The following is a 24,704-nucleotide window of genomic DNA, read 5'->3' as shown; positions in this document are numbered from 1 at the left end:
CGGAACGATAGATTATTTTCCCTGCTTGTTTTATGCTTTTATAACATCTTACGGAAAAAAAACCCCAACCAACTTTTTGGCCAACCCACCATATTCAGTGAATATTCTAAAAAAACAAACAAAAAAGAGGTACCTAACTTCCACGGCTAGGAAAGGGTTTGTTTGTTTGTTTGTTTGTTTGTTTTTGGTAAGTCACAAAAATGAAAGGACAAGAATCCACGACGCAAGAGTCGTGCAGGGAGAGCCGCGCCCGCTTCGCAGGGTGAAGGGGTGCAGCGCGGCCACTGCACACGCGCCGCTCCAGCGCCACCAACCAACCACCTTCCCTGCCGCGCTCTCCACTCACCACGTCCAGACGTGAGGCATTCTCTTGCTTTTTCTGGCTTCCCTGGTGCGCGGTCCTGGTGCAGCTTCTCTTTGACGTGAATGCCCTGTTCGGACGATCTTCTCTGACTTAAAACCAAATGTTTCACCTCCTCTAGAATGCAGGAGAAGGAAGCATCACGGACTCAATCAGAAATACACCCTGATACCCACGCTGTGACAGTCACTCTTCTGTGCTGGACTAATAAGGGAGACAAGGCCGCTGCCCTCCTGGAGCTGCTGCCTGGGCAGCTGCTTCAAAACGCCAGGAAATGCAAACCTCAACCGGCAGCGGCTGCTCCCAGACTAGGTCACTAAGCACTCGGTATCTGTTGCTGCATTCGATGTTCACGCGGCGCTCTAAGAAAAGGCGTCACCGCCTCCCCATTTGACTGACGATTAAGTCGCCCTCCCGTGGTCAGCGAGCCGATCCTTGACCAAGGTGAGCACAATCCCCAGCGAGGGGGCCACCCCTCCGTGTCCTTCTCGTCTATCAGCGTGGGGCTTTGCACGCACACAGCAGCAGCCAACACGCGTGCAGCGAAGGACGAGCAGAGGAAAGGAGCGAACGAAGGGCAGTGACGGATGCTGAAGGGAGATGCGGAGAGAAGAGAGATGTGACGGGATGCAGCGCTGAAGGAGGCTTCACCATTCTTGGAGCAAGAGCTTAGGCTAAGAGCCCCTGATGCCCGAAGGCAAGCCCTACAGTGGGGAAAAGGCTAGTGTTTGCAGGGAGCAGGGCTGGAGCAGGTGTGAAGGTGACAGCAGCGATGAGAAAGCAGGCGTGTGTAGCAAGGTTCACGACGCCTTCGAGGCTGGACTCAGATGTCAGACTTGCTTCCCAAAGGCACGGGGCGGCCATGAAAAGCTGCAGAACAGTGAAGTGCGAGGGTCGGAGGGGTGATACAGGAAGGTCAGGGAGCGCTGCAGGAGAGACGAGACAAAAATAAACGTGGGTGCAGAGAGAAGAGGCAGCTGAGGCCTAGAGAACTCCAGAGAGCAACACGCAGGCAGTGACACCAAGTAGGTGCTGGGTGGGGCGTGGCCAAGAGTTGAGGGCACAACAGGAGTCAGCCATGACCTGGGGGGCTTCAGACGGTCTTTGTCTGACAGTACTGACAAACCAAGGGGCTGAGCAGATTTAAGAGAAGAAGATGCTAACTCTTGTTGGGATGGTCCGTTCAAGACCAGGAGGCTGAAAGCTGACAAGTTCTCACAGGTGATGAACTTCCCATTCCCTTGGCCTCTTGTGTCTCTGCTCCCAGGAAACAGGAGTTTCAAGAATAACTTCTCAGGCTTCCTTGGTGGCACAGTGGCTAAGAATCCGCCTGCCAGTGCAGGGGACACGGGTTCCAGCCCTGGTACGGGAAGATCCCACGTGCCACAGAGCAACTAAGCCCTTGAACCACAATTACTGAGCCTGTGCTCTAGAGCCCATGTGCCACAACTACTGAGCCCGCGTGCCACAACTACTGAGCCCACATGCCTAGAGCCCATGCTCTGCAACAAGAGAAGCCACCACAGTGAGAAGCCCATGCACCGCAACGAAGAGCCGCCGCAGCTAGAGAAAGCCCACGTGCAGCAACGAAGACCCAACGCAGCCAAAAATAAATAAATTTAATAAATTTTTTTAAAAAGAAGATAAGTTCTTCATCAACAATGAAATATCAGATAGGGGATGTAAACAACAATCCCTTTTAAACTCACACCCCCAAAAATAAAATATTTAGGAATAAATCTGACTAAGGAGATGAAAGACTTATACACTGAGGACTATAAAACATTAATAAAGGAAACTGAAGAGGATTCAAAGAAATGGAAAGATATCCCATGCTCTTGGTTGGAAGAATTAATAGTGTTAAAATGGCCATACTACCCAAAGCAATCTACAGATTTAATGTGATCCCCATCAAATTACCCATGACCTTTTTCACAGAACTAGAACAAATAATCCTAAAATTCATGTGGGACCATAAAAGACCCAGAATGGCCAAAGCAATCCTGAAGAAAAAGAACAAAGCAGGAGGCATAGCCCTCCCAGACTTCAGATGATACCATAAAGCTACGGGAATCAAAACAGTGCGGTACCGGCACAAAAACAGACATATGGATCAATGGAACAGAACAGACAGCCCAGAAATAAACCCACACACCTATGGTCAATTAATCTTCAACAAAGGAGGCAAGAATATACAATGGGAAAAATACAGTCTCTTCAGCAAGTGGTGCTGGGAAAGTTGGACAGCTGCATGCAAATCAATGAAGTTAGAACACACCCTCACACCACACACAAAAATAAACTCAAAATGGCTTAAAGACTTAAACATAAGACATGACACCATTAAACTCCTAGAAGACATCATAGACAAGACATTCTCTGACATAAATCGTACCAATCTTTTCTTAAGTCAGTCTCTCAAAGCAATAGAAATAAAAACAAAAATAAACAAATGGGACCTAATCAAACTCATAAGCTTTTGCACAGCAAAGGAAACCATAAATAAAATGAAAAGACAACCTACAGATTGGGGGAAAATATTTGGAAATGATGCAACCATCAAGGGCTTAATTTCTAAAGTGCACAAACAGCTCATACACTTCAATAACAACAACAAAAAAACAACCCAATCCAAAAATGGGCAGAAGACCTAAATAGACATTTCTCCAAAGAAGACATACAGATGGCCAAGAGGCACATGAAAAGATGCCCAATGCTGCTAATTATTAGAGAAATGCAAATCAAAACTTCAGTGAGGTACCACCTCACATTGGTCAGAATGGACACCATTAAAATGTCTTACAAATGGAGAGGATGTGGAGAAAACAGAACCCTCATACCCTGTTGGTGGGAGCCACTATGGAGAACAGTATGAAGGTTCCTCAGAAAACTAAAAATAGAATTACCATACAATCCAGCAATCCCACTCCTGGGCATATATTGAGACAAAACTATAATTCAAAAAGATACAGGCATCCCTATGTTCACAGCAGCACTATTCACAATAGCCAAGACATGGAAACAACCTAAATATCCATCAATGGATGAACGTAAAAAGAAGATGTGGTACCTTGAGGACATGGGGAGGGGGAAGGGTAAGCTGGGATGAAGTGAGAGGGTAGCACTGACATATATACACGACCAAATGTAAAATAGATAGCTAGTGGGAAGCAGCCACATAGCACAGGGAGATCAGCTCTGTGCTTTGTGACCATCTAGAGGGGTGGGATAGGGAGGGTGGGAGGGAGGGAGACGCAAGAGGGAAGAGATATGGCAACATATGTATATGTATAACTGATTCACTTTGTTGTAAAGCAGAAACACACCATTGTAAAACAATTATACTCCAGTAAAGATGTTAAAAAAAAAAGATGCAGTACATGTATACAATGGAATATTACTCAGCCATAAAAAAGAATGAAATAATGCCATCTGCAGCAACATGGATGCAACTAGAGATTATCACACTAAGTGAAGTAAGTCAGAAAGAGAAAGACAAACATCATATGATATCATATATGTGGAATCTAAAATATGGCACAACTGAACCTATCTATGAAACAGAAACAGACTCACACACATAGAGAACAGACCTGTGGTTGCCAAGGGGGAGGGGCTGGGGGAGGGATGGAGTGGGAGGTTGGGGTTAGCGGATCTAAGCTATTATATATAGAATGGATAACAACAAGGCCTTACTGTATAGCACAGGGAACTACAGTCAATATCCTGTGATAAACCATAATGGAAAAGAATATTTTTAAAAAGAAGAATGTATACACAAATAACTGAATCACATTAGTGTACAGCAATAAACATTGTAAATCAACTATACTTCAATTAAAAATATATTGATTTAAAAAAAGCTCCTCCAAAATAAAAAAAAAGATAACTTCTTAAGTGGAAAAAGGCAGGACTTAAGACAGTATGTACACTGGATCCGTCTTTGTTAAAATTTTGTACCCAGTTGTAAAACGCACAGGAAAATGTTAGCAATGGCTGTCTCTGCTCAGACATCATATGATTTTAATTTTTTCTCCCTTTGGCTAATCTACTTCTAAATTGTTTTGCAAAGTGAACACACCCTGATTTTTTTTTTTTTTTTTTTTTTTTTGTGGTACACGGGCCTCTCACTGTCGTGGCCTCTCCCATTGCAGAGCACAGGCTCCGGACGCGCAGGGTCAGCGGCCATGGCTCACGGGCCCAGCCGCTCCGCGGCATGTGGGATCTTCCCAGACTGGGGCATGAACCCGTGTCCCCTGCATCGGCAGGCGGACTCTCAACCACTGCGCCACCAGGGAAGCCCCACACTGATATTTTTAACGGAAAAAAATTAGTTAACTTAAGACGCAGTGACGCCAGGCGTGGGACAGGGTTCATGGAGGAGCAGAGGCCCCAAGGACGCTCACAGCAAAAGGCCCAAGGGCCCTCAATGAAGGGCCCGTGACACCCTTCCTCCTCCCTTTTCCTGCCAGCTGATTCCATTTACCCTTCCAAACTTGTCTCCATGGCCCCTTCTCCAGGAAGTCCTCCTGGTATACCTACCCTGGCACCTCTGCTCCAGGGTTAGCCCACTGCCAGGCAGATGTTTACCAGAAATTTGGGCTCGGCAGCTCTGGGGCAAGCCCTGGAATCTGCGTTGAGGCTGCACTCCAAGTGTGTCCAATGCACGTGGTTTAGAGCCCACGCTCTGAGGACACGGGTCTTTCCTTTGGTCCAAGTAAGAAAATAGAACTTCCATCCCATTTTCTCACCCAGGACTAGCAGTTTAGAGGCAAATCGGTGATTTTCAGCCAGGAGTGATTTTGCACCTGCGGACAATGTCTGAAGAAATTTCTAGTTGTCACAGCTGGGAGGCTAGTCCTGGCATCTAGTGGGTAGAGGTCAGGGATGTTCCTAACAGTCCTCCAGTGCCCAGGACGGTCCCTGCAACAAGGAACGACCCGACCCGAGATGCCAACACTGCCGAGGGCAAGAAACCCGGGATAGCAATGAAAGATTAAAACTCAGAAGCCCCAAGCCCCCAAGGTCAGGAAGGCTCTTTGAGGAGGGCAGGCTGGAAACCCGAGAAAAAAACTTTCCAGTCACACAAAACTGGGTTCTGATTCTGGCGCTGCCTCTCGCTACAAGCAAGTCCAGGCCTACTTTGCTCATGGAAAGTGGGGAGGGTTGTACTTGTCTGGAAGCCGCGAGCAGCAGCCGTAACCGCACCTCATTCCACCCATTCTCTGAAGCACGTCGACTTCATCTTCTAATATCTCCGAAAACTGGGATGTATCTTACAAGAATGCCGCTGCATATTTTAAGGGGCAGCATTTTATTACAGTTTTAACATCCCCTCTACGCAATGCAATCCTCCTTATCGCGGGGGGAGGGTGGCCGCACGCCCACCACCCTGCCCCCAGGCACCTGGCCAGACGAAGTAGGTACCCAAGGTCACCATTCGCTCAGGATGGAGACAGGGTTCCATTCAGCTGCCTGACTTCAACCTAGGCCTCTCTCCTTTGAGGGGAGTTCGAAAGGAGACTTCCTGGCACTGATACAATCTTTACACGAGGAAGAGTCTGAAGGGCCTAATGGAAACAGGGCTGTGGGACTTTTGAGTTTTCTGTTTCGTTTCTCGATAGCCTCTCATTTTTTTGTTCAGGGAGCACACCAGACTCTTCCTGGGATGCAGGCCAGGGGCGGGTGCCTGCCTCCGCACTGCCCAGGGCGGTGGCTGACGGGCGGGCGGCACACAGACTTGGGGCGCCCTTCCCATCGCCGCACATGTCCTGGAGGGAGGGGGTGTCCCTGTGCTGACAGAACCCAGCGTGGGCCCCAGGAAAACCGGGTGCACCAAACGAGGAGATGCTGGCTGCCTTTTCTGCTGTTAGCGGTGAGAAGCCACACGCCTCTGGAAACATTTCAAATCAAACACGAATGCCTGACTTACCAAAAGATCCTGCGTCTTCCAGAAACCCAGAAGGTTTTAATCGATAATGCTTGGCTTTTTTCGAAAGCTTGTCCTTGGTGTCCCAGAGCCTCAAGGTGATTTTGTGAAAATTTATTTTCTTTAGTAACTCCTTTGTCACGTTGATGGTAAAACTTTGGGTCCACGACACCCAGACCTTGTCCCCTTCTTGCCATGGCCTGATGGTCTGTGGGAAAGGACAACAAGAGACTCTCAGCGTTGAAAGCTCAGAGGCCGAGATCTGACCGCTGCCACGATGTGGCAGGGCCCGCCTTCCGCTTGTCTGTCTGTACATCCCACCCCCTCCTGGCTCCCAACTCACATAGGGAATCAGGAAATGCGGGCCACAGACAGGGGTCTGCATACCTCTGAGTTGCTCGGAAAAATAAACTAAAAGCAACTCCCTGCAAAGAGTGTCCCTCCCAGGGACCCCCCATCCTGCCCCAGAGCCCTGCCCCAGGCGGAGGTGTGCGTGCGTGTGTGGGTGGTGGGTGTGCACACACACGTGCGTGTGCGTGTACACACGTACTCACGTGTACACACAGAAAGAAATAACAAGAGCTGCCAAAATTTTCGAAACACCAAAGAAATTATTAGGTAAAAATACCTTCATAGAAAATCATAGAGTTGCTATCAATAGTATTAGGTTCGTGCAGATTCCCCTTCAGTAGGCCCAGAGTGGCGACCAAGATCCTACATTTCTAGCAAGTTCCAGGGGAAGTGAGCATCCTTTGTGGCTCTTGCTATTTCTTGTGGGTATCAGACTATATGCAGGGACGGACACACACACACACACACACACACACACACACACACACTCACCTTTATTCCTGAATCCAGGAACACTTTGGCCAAGGCTGGATACACCACCACATCGACCTTTTTAGGCTCCCCATCATCAGGCAGGAGGAAGTACTCGATGTGGTAGTAATGGAGACCCTTTGCACTAGGTTTGTCCATTTTAGGGTGTGTCCTATATTTTTCAACCAAACTGGAATATTTTCCTTTGTGACCTAGAAGATACAGACGTAATGAGACTTCTAACCTCACGTGGGAAAGCAGACCCGTCTCCACGATTCCCTAGAACAAAGAAGAGCCCAAGGCTGGAGGAGGTGCCGTGTGCAGACTCCCCACTGCCGCCCGCTTGGAGTTAAGATGCATGTCTGGTCCTCCCAGCCACCAGAGGAGCAGCCCCAGGGCTGGAAGCCAGTGTGCAGAATTATAGCGCATAACTCTGAGGTGAGCATCTCCTTAAATTTTTTTACTGTAGGCACTTACCTGCCTGCCCCTGGTCTCAACAGTAAGAGGCAGGTTTAAAAAAACCCAGGGGCTTCCCTGGTGGCACAGTGGTTGAGGGTCCACCTGACGATGCGGGAGACACAGATTCGTGCCCCAGTCTGGGAAGATCCCACATGCTGCGGAGCGGCTGGGCCCGTGAGCCATGGCCGCTGAGGCTGCGTGTCAGGAGCCTGTGCTCCGCAATGGGAGAGGCCACAAGAGTGAGAGGCCTGCGTACCGCAAAAAAAAAAAAAAAAAAAAAAAAAAAAAAGAAACAAAAAAAACCCTCCAACACAGGGTAGGATAAATTAGACACATACGATGGAATACTATATCGGTGTTTAAAACAAATGACAACAAAGTAAAACCAGGTCTGCTCATATCTTGTAAGATATCTAAGAGGTACCATCACATTTTTAAAGAGCAAGTTGTAGAACAGGATACATAGGATCTCATTTCTCTTAAGTAAACAACTTACATAAACATTCGTAAATAAATTCATAACTATTTAGGTATTGAAGGAAAAAACATTGAAGCTAGAATTTTATATCCAGCCAAAGATAGATCCTTCGAAGGTACTGGCGCCATAAAAATACTCTCAGGCAAGGTCTCATAAGTTGAGCGGCACAGCGATCTATTTTGTAAACACCTTTGGAATAAGTGCCAAACTAAAAAAAACAAATCTAGGAGATGCTGCAAGAGATGTGAGGATTAAAGGTAATCAAATAAGCACCACTTTTCTTTTGTGTGGTATTTGCAGATGTCTTTTTCCATGCTCTTTTGCTTGATATCAACCGACCAAAGATAAAAAGCACCATTATGGATAGAGGAGGTGACACACAATGACCAAAAATTCAATTCACCAAGTAGATAGGTCAATTCTAAAAGATGGTATACAACTAACCAAATAGCCTCCAAAATATCTGAAGCAACCATCAACAGAACTACAAGGAGGAGTTGAAATTAATCATCATGGGGAGATATTTCAGGCAGAACAACAAAAAAAGACATATCAAAAAATGGAATACTTCTTGATATATCTAGGAATACATCTACCTAAGGAGGCAAAAGACCTGTACTCCAAAAACTATAAGACACCGATGAAAGAAATCAAAGATGACACAAACAGATGGAAAGATATACCACATGTTCTTGTATTGGAAAAGTCAACATTGTTAAAAGGACCATAATATCTAAGGCAATCTACAGATTCAACACAATCCCTATCAAACTGTCAATGGCATTTTTCACAGAACTAAAACAACAAATTTTTTACTTTGTATGGAAACAAAAAAGACCCTGAAATATTGAGAAAGAATGGAGCTGGAGAAATCATGCTCCCTGACTTCAGACTATACAACAAAGCTATGGGGACCAAAACAGTATGGTACTGGCACAAAAACAGACACAGAGATTTATGGAACAGGACAGAGAGCCCAGCAACAAACCCACGCATTTATGGTCAATTAACCTATGACAAAGGAGGCAAGAATATACATTGGAGATGAGACAGTCTCTTCAGTAAGTGGTAAGTGGTGCTGGAAAAACTGGACAGCTACGTGTAAAAGAATGAAATTAGAACATTCTCTAACACCATACACAAAAACGAACTCAAAATGGATTAAAGAGCTACATGTAAGACAGGATACTATAAAACTCCTAGAGGAAAACATAGGCAGAACACTCTTTGACATAAATAGCAGAAATATTTTTTTGGATCCGTCTTCTAGAGTGATGGAAATAAAAACAAACATAAACAAATGGGACCTAATTCAACTTAAAAGCTTTTACACAGAAAATGAAACCATAAACAAAATGAAAAGATAACCTAAGGTCTGGGAGCAAATATTTGCAAATGAAGCTACCAACAAGGATTAATTTCCAAAATTTACAAACAGCTCATGCAGCTCAATATCAAAAAAAACAAACAATGCAATGAAAAAATGGGCAGAAGACATAAGTAGGCATTTCTCCAAGAAGACATATAGTTGGCCAACAAGCACAAGAAAAGATGCTCATACAAATTGTGAAATTTTTTGTTCTAGTTCTGTAAAAAAATGCCATTGGTAGTTTGATAGGGATTGCATTGAATCTGTAGATTGCTTTGGGTAGTAGAGTCATTTTCACAATGTTGATTCTTCCAATCCAAGAACATGGTATATCTCTCCATCTATTTGTAACATCTTTAATTTCTTTCATCAGTGTCTTATAGTTTTCTGCATACAGGTCTTTTGTCTCCTTAGGTAGGTTTATTCCTAGGTATTTTATTCTTTTTGTTGCAATGGTAAATGGCAGTGTTTTCTTAATTTCACTTTCAGATTTTTCATCATTAGTGTATAAGAATGCCAGAGATTTCTGTGCATAAATTTTGTATCCTGCTACTTTACCAAATTCATTGATTAGCCCTAGTAGTTTTCTGGTGGCATCTTTAGGATTCTCTATGTAGAGTATCATGTCATCTGCAAACAGTAACAGCTTTACTTCTTCTTTCCAATTTGGATTCCTTTTATTTCTTTTTCTTCTCTGACTGCTGTGGCTAGAACTTCCAAAACTATGTTGAATAAGAGTGGTGAGAGTGGGCAACCTTGTCTTGTTCCTGACCTTAGTGGAAATGGTTTCAGTTTTTCACCACTGAGGATGATGCTGGCTGTGGGTTTGTCATATATGGCCTTTATTACGTTGAGGAAAGTTCCCTCTATGCCTACTTTCTGCAGGTTTTTTATCATAAATGGGTGTTGAATTTTGTCGAAAGCTTTTTCTGCATCTATTGAGATGATCATATGGTTTTTATCCTTCAATTTGTTAATATGGTGTATCACGTTGATTGATTTGCATATACTGAAGAATCCTTGCATTCCTGGAATAAACCCCACTTGATCATGGTGTATGATCCTTTTAATGTGCTGTTGGATTCTGTTCACTAGTATTTTGTTAAGGATTTTTGCATATCTGTTCATCAGTGATATTGGCCTGTAGTTTTCTTTCAAACATTTCTTCCATACAAATTTCACAATTTGTATGGAAACAAAAAAGACCCTGAGCAGCCAAAGCAATCTTGAGAACGAAAAATGGAACTGTAGGAATCAGGCTCCCTGACATCAGACTACACTACAAAGCTACAGTAATCAAGACAGTATGGTACTGGCATAAAAACAGAAATACAGGGGCTTCCCTGGTGGCACAGTGGTTGAGAGTCCGCCTGCTGACGCAGGGGACATGGGTTCATGCCCCGGTCCAGGAAGATCCTACGTGCCACAGAGCGGCTAGGCCCGTGAGCCATGGCCACTGAGCCTGCACGTCCAGAACCTGTGCTCCGCAACAGGAGAGGCCACAACAGTGAGAGGCCTGCGTACCACAAAAAAAAAAAAAAAAAAAAAAAACACAAAACAGAAATATAGACCAATGGAACAGGATAGAAAGCCCAGAGATAAACCCACACACATATAGTCATCTTATCTTTGATAAAGCAGGCAAGAATATAGAGTGGAGAAAAGTCAACCTCTTCAATAAGTGGTGCTGGGAAAACTGGACAGATACATGTAAAAGTTGAAATTAGGGCTTCCCTGGTGGCGCAGTGGTTGAGAGTCCGCCTGCCGATGCAGCAGACACGGGTTCGTGTCCTGGTCCGGGAAGATCCCACATGCCGCGGAGCAGCTGGGCCCGTGAGCCATGGCCGCTGAGCCTGTGCGTCTGGAGCCTGTGCTCCGCAGCGGGAGAGGCCACAACAGTGAGAGGCCCGCGTACCGCAAAAAAAAAAAAAAAAAAAAAAACAGTTGAAATTAGAACACTCCCTAACACCATACACAAAAATAAACTCAAAATGGATTAAAGATCTAAATGTAAGGCCAGACACTATCAAACTCTTAGAGGAAAACATAGGCAGGACACTCTATGACATAAATCACAGCAAGATCCTTTTTGACCCACCTCCTAGAGAAATGGAAATAAAAACAAAAATAAACAAATGGGACCCAATGAAACTTAAAAGCTTTTGCACAGCAATGGAAACCATAAACAAGACCAAAAGACAACCCTCAGAATGGGAGAAAATAGTTGCAAATGAAGCAACTGACAAAGGATTAATCTCCAAAATTTACAAGCAGCTCATGCAGCTCAATAACAAAAGAACAAACAACCCAATCCTAAAATGGGCAGAAGACCTAAATAGACATTTCTCCATAGAAGATATACAGATTGCTAACAAACACATGAAAGAATGCTCAACATCATTAATCATTAGAAAAATGCAAATCAAAACTACGGTGAGATATCATCTCACACCAGTCAGAATAGCCATCATCAAAAAATCTAGAAACAATAAATGCTGGAGAGGGTGTGGAGAAAATGGAACCCTCTTGCACTGCTGGTGGGAATGTAAATTGATACAGCCACTATGGAGAACAGTATGGAGATTCCTTAAGAAACTACAAATAGAACTACCATACGACCCAGCAATCCCACTACTGAGCACATACCCTGAGAAAACCATAATTCAAAAAAAGTCATGTACCAAAATGTTTATTGCAGCTCTATTTACAATAGCCAGGACATGGAAGCAACCTAAGTGTCCATCGACAGATGAATGGATAAAGAAGATGTGGCACATATATACAATGGAATATTACTCAGCCATTAAAAGAAACAAAATTGAGTTATTTGTAGTGAGGTGGATGGACCTGGAGTCTCTCATACAGAGTGAAGTAAGTCAGAAGGAGAAAAACAAATACCGTGTGCTAACACATATATATGAAATCTAAGAAGAAAAAAAAATGTCATGAAGAGCCTAGGGGTAGAATGGGAATAAAGACACAGACCAACTAGAGCATGGACTTGAGGATATGGGGAGGGAGAAGGGTAAGCTGGGACGAAGTGAGTCAGTGCATGGACATATATACACTACCAAACGTAAATTAGAGAGCTAGTGGGAGGCAGCCACAGCACAGGGAGATCAGCTCGGTGCTTTGTGACCACCTAGAGGGGTGGGATAGGGAGGGTGGGATAGGGAGGGTGGGAGGGAGGGAGACGCAAGAGGGAAGAGATATGGGAACATATGTATATGTATAACTGATTCACACTGTTGTAAAGCAGAAACTAACACACCATTGTAAAGCAATTATACTCCAAAAAAGATGTTTAAAAAAAGATGCTCAAGGTCACTCATTATTAGAGAAATGAAAAATCAAAACTACAGTGAGGCATCACCTCACACCAGTCAGAATGGCCATCATTAAAAATCCACAAACAGTAAATGCTGCAGAGGGTGTGGAGAAAAGGGAACCCTCCTACACTGTTGGTGGGAATGTATATTGGTGCAGCCAGTGTGGAGAACAGTGTGGAGGTTCATTAAAAAACTAAAAATAGAGTTACCATATGATCCTGCAATTCCACTCCTGGGCATAGATCTTGAGAAAACTCTAATTCAAAAACAAACATGCACCTCAGTGTTCATAGCAGCACTGTACACAATAGCCAAGACCTGGAAGCAACCTAAATGTCCAGTGACAGAAGAATGGATAAAGAAGATGCAGTATATATACACAATGGAATATTACTCAGCCATGAAAAGAATAAAATAATGCCATTTGCAGAAACATAGATGGACCTAGAGACGATCACATTAAGTGAAGTAACTCAGACAAATATTATCTGATATCACTTAGATGCAGAACCTAAAGAAATGAAACAAATGAACTTATTTACAAAACAGAAATAGACTCACAGACATAGAAAACAAACTTATGGTTACCAAAAGGGATAGTAGGGGAGGGGAGATAAATTAGGAGGTTGGGATTAACATATACACACCACTGTATATAAAATAGATAAACAACAAGGACCTACTGTATAGCACAAGGAACTATACTCCATATCTTGTAACAACCTACAATGGAAAAGAATCTGAAAAAGAACGTATGACTGAATTACTTTGCTGTACACTTGAAACTAAGACAACACTGTAAATTAACTATATTTCAATTAAAAACCTGATACTAAAAAAGACAGTCCACCTTAAAAAAAGTGGAATACTTTTCTCTGCCCTTAATCTTGGGGTTCAACCATGTGCCTTGCTTTGGCCAATAAAATGTCTGCAGGTGGGAGGGAGGTGTCCAAAGACCTGAAGATGCTGGGGGGTGACTGGGCTCGCCCTCTTCTGTGCCCTGCCTTTCTATGACAGGAATGCGTCTGGGTTGCCCACACATCCGAGAGGAGGATGAGAGACACAAGCAGGGCAGAGCTACTGCAGGAAGCCCAGCCCAGATCAGCTGGCCCGCTCACCCAGGACAGGGATTTCTGTTTGAAGCCAATGAAATGGGGAGTTGTTTGCGTTTGCTACACAGCAGTTTTTGGCAGTAGCTGATTACCTTTGCACTCAGGGATTTTGATCCAGTCATCTGAGAATCTGTATTTAAACAAGGAATTAGGTGATGTGTGCAGCTTCCCCCCAGCTTACGGGGGAAAAACATGCCTTAACCTCTCCAACATTTCTTTATTTGCAAAAAGCAAAAATAACATCACCTGCTTCTTGGGGTTCTGAGAGGATGGAGTGTGGGAAGCCCATACAACTGTTCCTTGCCTGGGCCACAGTGGGCCCTAAAGTGGCAGTTTCTTTCCGGACCTCTGCTCCTGTCACCGGCCACCCTACTTAGGGAGCCAGCAGGAGGGAGCACGGGTGCCCTACACTCCGTCTCTGCTGTCACACTTACCCGCGGTCACTGGGAAGGCCAGAGAGATGATGAACTTGCAGGGGACGGCGTGGGGCGCGTCGGAGTCGAAGGCGTTGGCAGGCCCTCCTGAGGACGCGCCGCTGCACTGGTGGCCGGTGGCCGACTCCCGCGCCCCCACCCTAACCGTCAGGTTCCCCTCCGCTTCACACTCGCTGCCGGACCGGTCAAAGCCGCCCACAGAGGAGACGGCCCCCACGCTCACCTGGCCCTCGACCTCCCCCTCACAGGCGTGCAGCCTCATGCTGCAGGGCGGCCCGCGCGGCCAGCACTCCCGGCTGCAAGGAAACAAAGGCACTGCCGTCACCACCATTGCTCCCAGGTGGGAAGCCCTGCCTGCCCCCAACTCCCCCCCTCCACCCGTGCCTTGTCCTGTTCCGGGCTGCCCAGCCGAGGCCTCAGACACTGCCTGGCACACAGCGGGCACTCAACAAAGATTAGACGAAGCTCAGAGAATGGGGCCGGCAGTAATCGTGATAATCAGCAAAGCCAGGGCCTCCAAATTGAGCCCCGCCCTCCCCGCCCCCCGGCCCCAGCTGTTCCTCCTTTCACGATCAAAGTTAATCATTCAGCACGTCTGGAACGCCTGCTCCAGGTGAGTGCAATTCCCCAAGAACCACAAGGGAGGGGGTGGGGGGTGAGGGCCTCGGGTTAGCTGTGCCAAAGCACAATATGACCTTGGTTTGGGGACAGCACGCCCAAGAGCCTGGTGAGGCCAAGGAGGGCGAGGACCCCGACGCAAGCCCCGACCGAGCACTGAGTACTGGGCTCAGCGCACTAGCGCCCTGCGTGGACGCCGCACGCCAGCAAACGCTAAGAAGGGGCAGCGCAGCTGGAGCGGGGGACGGGGCGGAGTAGGGGGGGGGTACCTGCGGCACCTGTGAGCGGACGCGCCGGGCAGCCGCGTGGGCTCAGACGACGGCGTCGGGCAGCTCGCACAGCAGCTGCACAGCCTCCTCGCCGAGGACGCGCAGAGGACCTGGTCTGTCCGCGCGGGCAGCCGCCTCGCCGTTCTGTTTGCCGGTTGCTAGGAGACGCGCGTGGCCGCAGCCCCGGGGCGGGGCTCCTCTCCTGGGGGCGGGGCTCCCCGCCTCAGCCGCTCGTCCCAGGCCAGGTGCCCGGACAGGTCCGGCAGAGAGGTGTATACAAATGCAGAACCAGCTGCCTTCGTGCCTTCAGTTATTCGCTTACCCACTCAGTCGCGGTTTTTAAATTTTTTTGATGTAGACCATTTTTTAAGCCTTTATTGAATGGTTTACAACACTGCTTTTTATGTTTTGGTTTTTTGTGTTTTGTGTGTTTTGGGCCGTGAGGCATGTGCCATCTTAGCTCCCCGATCAGGGATCGAACCCGCACCCCCTGCACTGGAAGGCGAAATCTTAACCACTGGACCGCCAGGGAAGCCCCCATTCAGTCTTTAAGGAATTCGTGCTCTGAATTTGAGCACCTATTATGCGCCTGAGCCTTACCTGCAGTACAGGGGAGAGGCGTTGCCAGCTTCCCACTACAGCTCCATCAGCGCCCCCCCCCCGTTCTTTGATGAAGGCAAAGGAAGCACTGGGCTCTGCAAACTCAGATGAACCGACCCCACCCCCCACCCCATCCCTCTTTGGCATAGACTCTGCTTCTGTCACTGACGTCCTTCAAATACCATGAGAATTCTTTTTAGTCATCGTGAGCCCCGAACTCAGCGATGAGGAAAACGAGGCTTAGAGAGGTGAAGCGATTTGCCTGAGGTCACACAGGTATATGGCAGCAGTGGATTGAAATCCAGACCATCTGACGGACACCCTGCCCCCCACTCCCAGATGACAGACCCCTAGCTGCTGCCCCCGATGTAGAAGACCACAGACCACCAAAGGGGCTGCGGCGGAGGGACACATCGCAGAAGAGAGACTGTCCGGAGGGGTTGGGGCAGGCTTCACGGAAGAGGTGACAAAAGCCAAAGTGTGGGGTTTGCCAGGCGAGGAAAGCAAGAGAAGGCATTCCAGGCAGAGGACGCAGCATATGCAAAGGCCAAGCGGAGGGAAAATGGGTGGCAAGTTCAGGGAAGGGATGAGGAGGCTGGAGTGGCACACGGGGGCCCCGCGACCGAGCCCCTGGGCAGTAGTTTGTTCAAGCGAATGGGCGCGGAATCTCGACACACACTTAGCTGTTGCAGAAACTGAGGCTCTGAGCTGAGACACAACCTACCCGTGGCCAAAGAGCAAAACTGTGGACGCAAGCCCCCTGCCTTGCAATGCCCACCTCCCGAGGCCGTCCCCAGGGGCTGGGGACAGCAGTCCAGTGTTCCAGAATACTGCTCACTGACGGGGGCCCTCCGACGGTCCTCGGGTTCGGTCAGTCTAAAAAAACTGAACCTCCAGAACAGCTGTGAGGGGAAGTCTCCAAATGGCGGTGAGGTCCCCTGGGGAGAAGGACTCAAGTTTCACCACTGAGTGCCAGGACACCCTGTCCAGCAGCCTGCAGACTACCGTCCATAAGCGAGGAAGTACTAAAAAGACACGCCCAGGGTTGCCAGGGGAAAAGGCGACTAGGACACACCAGCTCCCAAAAGGTCCCAGTCACAAGAGCCGGTCAGTGAAACCACCCTCCCTGGGAAAGAGAGCAGGCCTCCTGCCCGTCCGGTGCCACCTGCTGCCTGAGGCTGGTTTTGCTCCAAGGGGTCCTCGATCACCTTGTTACCAAGGGCCGCAGCCAGTCTCCCCAGCATCTCCTGTGGGGAGGCCCTGAACTCAGGCTTGAGAGGTCTTAGACCCAAGAGCCTTGGTCCTGGATGTGCACGAGAATCACCCAGGGTCATGTCACATCTTCAATGCTGAGGCTTCACTCCAGACCTGTAGGATTGATTCTCCAGGGGTGGGGCTTAGGAAGCGGTGATAGATTGTATTTTCCAAACACCTCAATAGATTCCCTCCCCCCCTCTCTTCTTACACTGTGACGTCAACGCTCTTCACATCCCGTGGGGGGTCTAGTCCCCTCCCCCTTGAACCCAGACAGAACTTTTGGACCACCTCAGCCAACAGAGTGAGGTGGAAGTGACACTAGGTGACATCTGAAGCCAGGTCATACAAATGCCACGTGCTTCTGCCTTGTTCTTTGGGGCGCCCACTCTAGGAACCCAGCACCATATTGTGAGGATGCCCGAGCAGCCTCACGGAAAGGCCACGTGTAGATGCTCTGGCCGACAGCCGGCAGGGTTCCCGGCCGACTGCCAGCCTCACTGCCCAAAATGTGAGAGCCAGACCTCAGGTGATTCCAGCCCCCAGCCTTTGAGGCACCCGGCTGACACCATGTGTAGCAGAAACCAGCTGTCCCCATCAAGCCCTCCGCAAATTGCAGATTTATCAGCAAAGTCAGTTACTGTCGTCCTGACCCACTAAACCTGGGGGTTATTTGTTGTGCAATAATAAATAACTGGAACAGAACCCTTGTCAGTTAAAGTCACCTCCACCAAGACCCCATGGCACAGCCAAGATCTGGAACCACTCCTGAGGGAGGTAGCGTCCAGGTCAAGAGCCGGGGCATCATGGGAAGGAATGAGGGCACACGTGTGCCACCTGAGACTGAGGCACGAGGGGTGGGTCTACAACCTCCCCTCAGCAAAGACGGCTTCAGGGCTGGCAAAGTCAAAGGAGAGGACAGGGGTTATTTGTTTCAGTTGTCTATTGCTGCGTAACAAACCACCCCAAAAACTTAGTGGATAAGACAACAGCCACTAGCCATTTCTCACAGTTCTGTGGGTCAGCTGGGCGGTTTTTTACTGGTGGCCCCTGGGCTCACTCACTGGGTTATACTCATGTGGAGGGTCGACGGGGCTGGAAGGTCCAAGCTGGCCTGGCCCACATGTCTGGAGGTTGGTGCCGTTGCTTAGGACACCTCACTTCCTCTCCACGTGGCCGCTCATCCTCCAGGCGGCAGTGGCTTCCTCAGACAGGATTCTCAGGGCAGGCTTCCAAGAGGGCCAACGTAGGGCTTCCCTGGAGGCGCGGTCGTTGAGAGTCCGCCTGCTGATGCGGGGGACGCGGGTTCGTGCCCCGGTCCGGGAAGATCCCACGTGCGACGGAGCGGCTGAGCCCGTGAGCCGTGGCCGCTGAGCCTGCGCGTCCGGAGCCTGTGCTCCGCAACGGGAGAGGCCACAACAGTGAGAGGCCCGCTTACTGCAAAAAAAAAAAAAAAAAAAAAAAAAGAGGGCCAAGGTAGAAGCTGCAAGGCCTCTTGAGACCTAAGCTTAGAACTAGCATGGCGTCACTTGCATTGACCAGAACAAGTCACAAGGGCCAGCCCAGACTCAAGGGGGTGAGGAATAGGACAGGAGGAAGTGCAAAGTCACATTGCAAAGGGGCACCCCGTGGAGGGCAGCAATCTGAGGGCAATCGGTCCCTGCTTCCTTCTTCTGACAGGGCAGTGGAGCGCCAAAGCTCCCACGGCACCCAGAGAGCTTCCTGCAGTAGTTATGGCAAGACTCTGGCAGCTGGAACCATAAACTCATCTTCCTGCCATCCCTCTCCTAAGCAAAGCACCCCCCACCTTCTAACAACTTTCCTGAGGTGTATTTTATATCATATGGTGCACCCATTTCAAGTGTATAATTCAATGATTTTTAGTAACTTCACCACGTGGTGAAATCATCACCGTAAATAAGTTTTAGAACATTTTCATCTCCCTAATAAGATCCTTCATGCACAAGTTTCACCCAAAAGTACTATAGTTAATTAAAATTCATCTCTGTTCCCACCCCAAGCCCTAGACAACCATTAATCGACTTTCTGTCTCTAAAAACGTGCCTTTTTCTGAACATTTCCTATAAATGGAGCCATAAATCCATTTTGTCTATCCAGCCATCAGTTCTTGGACATTAAGGTTAGACATTTAGACACTTATGAAGAATGCTGCTGAGGACATTCACATGAGGGTCTCTGTGTGGACAGATGTGTCCGTTTCTCTTGAGCAGAGGCATGTGGCAGTGGGAGAGCTGGGTCACGTATGCATCAGGCTTTATGCTTATCTTTTACTGCCAGACTGTTCTCCAACGTGGCTGCATTTCACATTCCCACCAGCAACGTGTGAGGGTTCCTATTTCTCTACATCCTCAAAAACATTTATTGTCGGGCTTCCCTGGTGGCGCAGTGGTTGGGAGTCCGCCTGCCGATGCAGGGGACGCGGGTTCGTGCCCCGGTCCGGGAAGATCCCACGTGCGACGGAGCGGCTGGGCCCGTGAGCCGTGGCCGCTGAGCCTGCGCGTCCAGAGCCTGTGCTCCGCAACGGGAGAGGTTGCAGCAGTGAGAGGCCGGCATACCGCAAAAAAACAAAAGAAACAAATAAAAGAACATTTATTGTCCATCAGTTGTTTTCACCATTCTTGTGAGGGCCAAATAGTCTCTCACTGAGGTTCGGCTTTGTATTTCCCTAATGCCTAACGGTACTGGGATCTTTTCTCGTGCTTATTGGCTGTTCATATATATTCTTTTGGGAAATGTCTGTCCCTGTCTTTCACCCATTTTTCGATTGGGTTGTTTGTCTTCTTATCGAGCTGTTGGAGTTCTTTGTCAATTCTGAATACAAGGCCCGTATTGGGTATGTGTTTCGTCAAGATTTTCTCCCAGTCGCCTGCTTCTCTCGTCATTTCTTAATGGCGTCTTTACCACTGCGCTTTGAAATGCAAAAGTTCTGAATTTTGATGAGATCCAATGTATTGATTTTTTTTTCTTTTTATGGACCATGTGTTTGGTGTTGTATCTAAGAAATCTTGGCCGAACCCAGGCCCATTTTTAATAGAGAGAAGTCAAGCTTGTCATCTGAACACTAAGCAAATCCACTAACCAAGACCCCTAAAAACGTAAAAGCTTTGACACTAGTAATGATGGCTCGCGGAGAATCCCAGACACCCCAGGGGACTGTACAGAATGACACAAACTTTCTGAAAAACGGTTTGACATCAAGAGCTTATAAAATGTCCGCACTCCTTGGCCCTGCAGTAAAGCACCCAGGAAACAGAGCCAACTGTTCACAGTGTTGTTTGAGTGGAAAAAAACTGCAAACCACCTCTACGTGCACCTATTGGGGGGACAAAGCACCTCCCCGGTCAGTCCTAAGAGGGCGTGCGGACCAGCCTTTGAGAACGTTATGCAGGAATGGTAGTGACGGAGCCATTTAGGAACAGCAGCATTTCAACTCGTTTCTTTATGTCACACTGAAGGAGGTACAACTGACATCCTGTAAAATTCACCCTTTCCAGTGCTTTGACAGGTGTATAGAGTCATGTAACTACCACCCCAATGAAGATATAGAATGTCTTCACCACCCCCAAAAGCTCTTTCATGCTTAAATGCATGGAAAACATCGGAAAACAAATACATCAAAAGAACCCTGTGTTCTTCTCTTGTTGGCACAAGGGGGCATGGTTTTTTTTTTTTTTTTTTTTTTTTTTTTTCGGTATGCGGGCCTCTCACTGTTGTGGCCTCTCCCGTTGCGGAGCACACGCTCCGGACGCGCAGGCTCAGCGGCCATGGCTCACGGGCTTCGTTGCTCCGCAGCACGTGGGATCTCCCCGGACCAGGGCACGAACCCGCGTCCCCTGCATCGGCAGGCGGATTCTCAACCACTGCGCCACCAGGGAAGCCCGGGGCATGTTTTTTTTACTTTTTAGTATTTTGCTGGGCTGTTTCTACACACTGTGAACAATATACCATTTGGAATGGCTAAAACAATACTGAGCTGACTTCGGAAAAACCACGTCTCTCGGCTCTCCGCGACGCAGACACACACCCACCCCCCGGCTCACCCAAAAGCGCAGGAGACCTCTGAGTTTGCTCACTTCGAGCCGTAAACAAAAACCTCGTGGGTCCCACCGGGATGATTTCAGAGGCGCCTGGTAACACTGCCCGCAGACTGACAGCGTCCCATTATCAACCCGGACTCCCCTGCCCCCAAGGAGCTGCGCGGAGCAGAGGCCCGGCGATGGCTCCACGGCAAGATATTTGAAGTCTTTCTTTTCAATACCGACTGGCCCAGAAAAGCTCCTGTGCAAAGGATTCCTTCTGCAAAAGCCGTCGCCAGCTGCAGCAACGGGGGTCGTCTCCCCTGGGTCACCAGCTCTCAGCATTAACGTGAAATTGAATCAGATTCATCTGCAGAGACGCGGCTCAAAAGTCCAGAGCCACAAGAGGGAGGGGATATGGGGATATACGTATATATAACGCTGCCTCACTTTGCTGTACAGCAGATACTAACACAACATTGTAAAGCATTTATACTCCCATAAAGATATGGGGGGAAAAGAAGTCCAGAGTCAAGTTCCAGCGTCCCATTCTTTTTTTTTTTTTTTTTTTCCTGTTTAATTTGGCTGCGCTGGGTCTTAGTTGCGGCACGCGGGATCTTTGTCGGCGCATGTGGGATCTTCAGTTGCGGCAGGCATGCGGGCCCTGGTTCCCGGACCGGGGATCGGACCTGGGACCCCCGCGCTGGGACTGCAGAGTCTTAGCCGCTGGACCACCAGGGAAGTCCCCGGAGTCCTGTTCTAAGTGCAGACGGCAACGCCCCCAGCGGTGGGACTCCCGGCCTAGAAGTTTCTGTGGTCCAGCTGGGAGTCCAATCAACCTAACATCTGGAGTCTCGCTGACTCCAGCATCTCTGGGCCCAAGGATGCTTGAGTCCCAGGGATGCCAGCTACACGTAATTTTCCTTCTGATGCACTGTGTCCACATCTACAAAATGACATAATTAGTGCCTACTTAATGCCAGGTCCTGTGCTGGGCATGGGGGTACCAGGTCTCTGGCCTTGTGAAGCTCAGCCCTCGTGGCAGGCCTGCAAATAAATGGCAATGTGGTACAATGCTGTTTCTTAAAATACAAATGAAAAAGTACGTCTCACCTGTAGGCAAAGGAAGCACATGGAGAGCCTCATGCCACACTGTGCCAGGCAGCAGCTGCGGGCAGGCAGCTCAGAAGGGGGCTGGAGCTCTTCTCTCAGTGGGCCCGGCGGACAGACAGGCAAGCGTCCCTCCCCTCACGGCTGATAGTGCGTTAGAGGGAGACAGACAGACGCACCAGGCAAGAGAGTCTGTTAGGGGCTCAAGGGCTTGCAGTGTCACCGAAGGCCACACTGAGGGGCTGACCCTGGAGCAAGGGACTTGGAGGTGAGGGGGCGGGCTGTAAACATCTGGGGAAGCAGATGCAAAGGCCCTGAGGTGAGTTAGAAGAACGGCAAGGAGGTCAGTGAGGGAGGCATTGCGGGAGGTCATGGGGGACATGGGCGCCCACTGCACTGGGCCTTTAGTCCCTGAGAGAGGGAGATAACAGTGGGTGCTGAGCGAAGGAGGGCGTCCTCTGGCTGTGGAGGACCGACGTAGGAATTCAAGGGCACTTCTTGGGAGGAGGCTGTTGCATTGATACAGGTGAGAGATGCTGGGGGTTTGGTCCAGGGTAGCAGTGGAGCAGGAAGAGGGGGTCAGATTGGGGGTGAGCTCTGAAGGTACATGGCCTGACAGACCAGATGTGGGCGTGAAAGTGACAGAAGAACCCAAGATGGTAGGGGTTTGCCGAGGGAGGCTGGAGGCCCCGCGAACTGAGATGGAGGTGGTGGAGGGGACTAGGGGAAGGAGTCCAGGACTGAGAACGTCTGTATTCCTTTACCCATTGAGAAATACATGAATTACACTGCTGGTAGGAATGAAAATGGTGCAACCACTTTGGAAAATGGCCTGGCAGGCCCTCAAAAGTTAAACAGAAAAGTACCACACAACCCAGGAATCTCACCCCTAGGTATATACCCAAGGAAAGTGAAAACATATGAACACACAAAAACTTCTGCATGAATGTCTACAGCAGCATTCTTCATAACAGCCAAAGAGCGGAAACGATCCAAGCGTCCATCGACAGACGACCAGATAAACAAAAGGTGGTCCATCCATACAATGGAATATTACTCAACAATAAAAAGGAATGAAACGCATGCCAACTACAACCTGGATGAACCTGGAAAACATTAATGTTCTCAAAAAGGAGCCAGTCCCAAAGGTTACATGTTGTATAATTCTGTTTTATACGCAATGTCCAGAATAGTCAAATCCATAGAAACAGAAAATAGTGGTTTCCTAGGGCTGGGGGGTGGGAGTGGAGGGTAGGAAACCGGAGCAGTGGGCGGGCTATACCTAGTACAAGGTGTGTTTTTTGGGGTGGGGGGGGTGAGTGATGAGAATGTCCTAAAAATGAAATTGTGATGCTGGTTATATGCTCTATAACTATACCGGAAACCACTTATTAATATACCTTAAATGAGTGAACTCTGTGGGTCTGTAAATGGCAAATAAAGCATGTCTTCCCCCCGCAAAAGAAAAAGAGAAAACAAACAAACAAAAACACGTCCTTTGTCAAAAACAGAGGTGTTACACTGAAAGCCAAACTCCTCCGACCCCTGGAAATAACCACTGAATCCATTTGTGAACCCCTCCCTCTCTTTCTATGCACTTACATACACATGTCCTCACAGAAAATATTTAGTATCGTTTTGTGTGGGTTTACTGTTATTGTCGCTTTTTTCACTCATCCTTTTGGGGTGCTTCACCCTGGCTGCTGTACCAATGGGCAAAACGTTGTCTCCAGTTTCTCACTATTATAAACAACGATGCAATGAACATCTTGTACACATGTGGTTTTTCTAAGGCAGAAGCCAGGAATTGGAGTTGATGCAAGATTTTTTGTCAAATTGCTACCACTTTAATACTTTTTTTAAAATGCACATCCAAAATAGTTGGGGAGAAGCATCCAACTCCTTCCTGGCAGAGGGGTGTGGTGGGCAAAGTCTTCAAGAATGAGTAGACATTTGCCAAATGGACAAAGTGCTTATTCTGGGGTACTGCAGCAGAGGAGATAGAGTTTTAGTGCTTTTTCAAATTCCAGGATTTAACATGTAAATTCCTAGAGCTGTACACAGGCCAGATTCTGCCCATCGTATAGCCAAGGGCAGTTGAAGAAATCTGCCTCTTGCTCCGGCGAGGAGGGAGGAGGGTTCCCAGTGCAGGTATCAGGTTAGGACATCTCTACCCCTCTCTTGTCAAAAAAGAAAAAAAAAAAAAAAGGAAAAAGAAAAGAAAAAGCAGCCTTACTTTCACCTGAGAGGCTGATTTTTCTTTCATCTTCCAGAAAGGTGTTCTAAGGCACCAGGGGAAATGTTGGCCAAACAGCTAACTGGTCGCCTAACCCCAGCTCAGAGATGGAATTCCGGCCACAGGGCCAATCCACTCCCCGGGCACAAACGGGTGAGAAGACGGAGGGCCACGGCTTTCCTACCCACCCACCCCCGCTTCAACACGCGCAGAGCTGAGAGAGCAAGGGTCCGGCTCAGATCGGTTTCTATGCGGAGGGATGGCCCTAGCGCCTCCCCTCACTTCTC

General features: G+C 48.2%; 1 protein-coding gene across 1 annotated transcript in view; it reads right to left on the bottom strand.

Moving 5' to 3' along the window:
- CFAP92 (cilia and flagella associated protein 92 (putative)) overlaps positions 1-15,263 on the bottom strand; it is a 72,294-nt gene extending 57,031 nt beyond the window's left edge. The window contains exons 1-5 of the mRNA XM_067043089.1: positions 15,190-15,263; positions 14,294-14,589; positions 7,134-7,324; positions 6,279-6,498; positions 347-478 (exon numbers count right to left, since the gene is read on the bottom strand). Coding sequence (XP_066899190.1) covers positions 347-478; positions 6,279-6,498; positions 7,134-7,324; positions 14,294-14,555 — 805 coding nt within the window. The 5' untranslated portion in view covers positions 14,556-14,589; positions 15,190-15,263. The remainder of the gene's footprint in view (positions 1-346; positions 479-6,278; positions 6,499-7,133; positions 7,325-14,293; positions 14,590-15,189) is intronic.
- Between the last annotated feature and the right edge of the window lie 9,441 nt (positions 15,264-24,704).

This window comes from Kogia breviceps, chromosome 10 (assembly GCF_026419965.1).
Source record: "Kogia breviceps isolate mKogBre1 chromosome 10, mKogBre1 haplotype 1, whole genome shotgun sequence".
Taxonomy (NCBI): Eukaryota; Metazoa; Chordata; class Mammalia; order Artiodactyla; family Physeteridae; genus Kogia; species Kogia breviceps.
The sequence above is the reverse complement of the archived record's forward strand: the minus strand, read 5'-3'. Positions and strand labels throughout refer to the sequence as shown.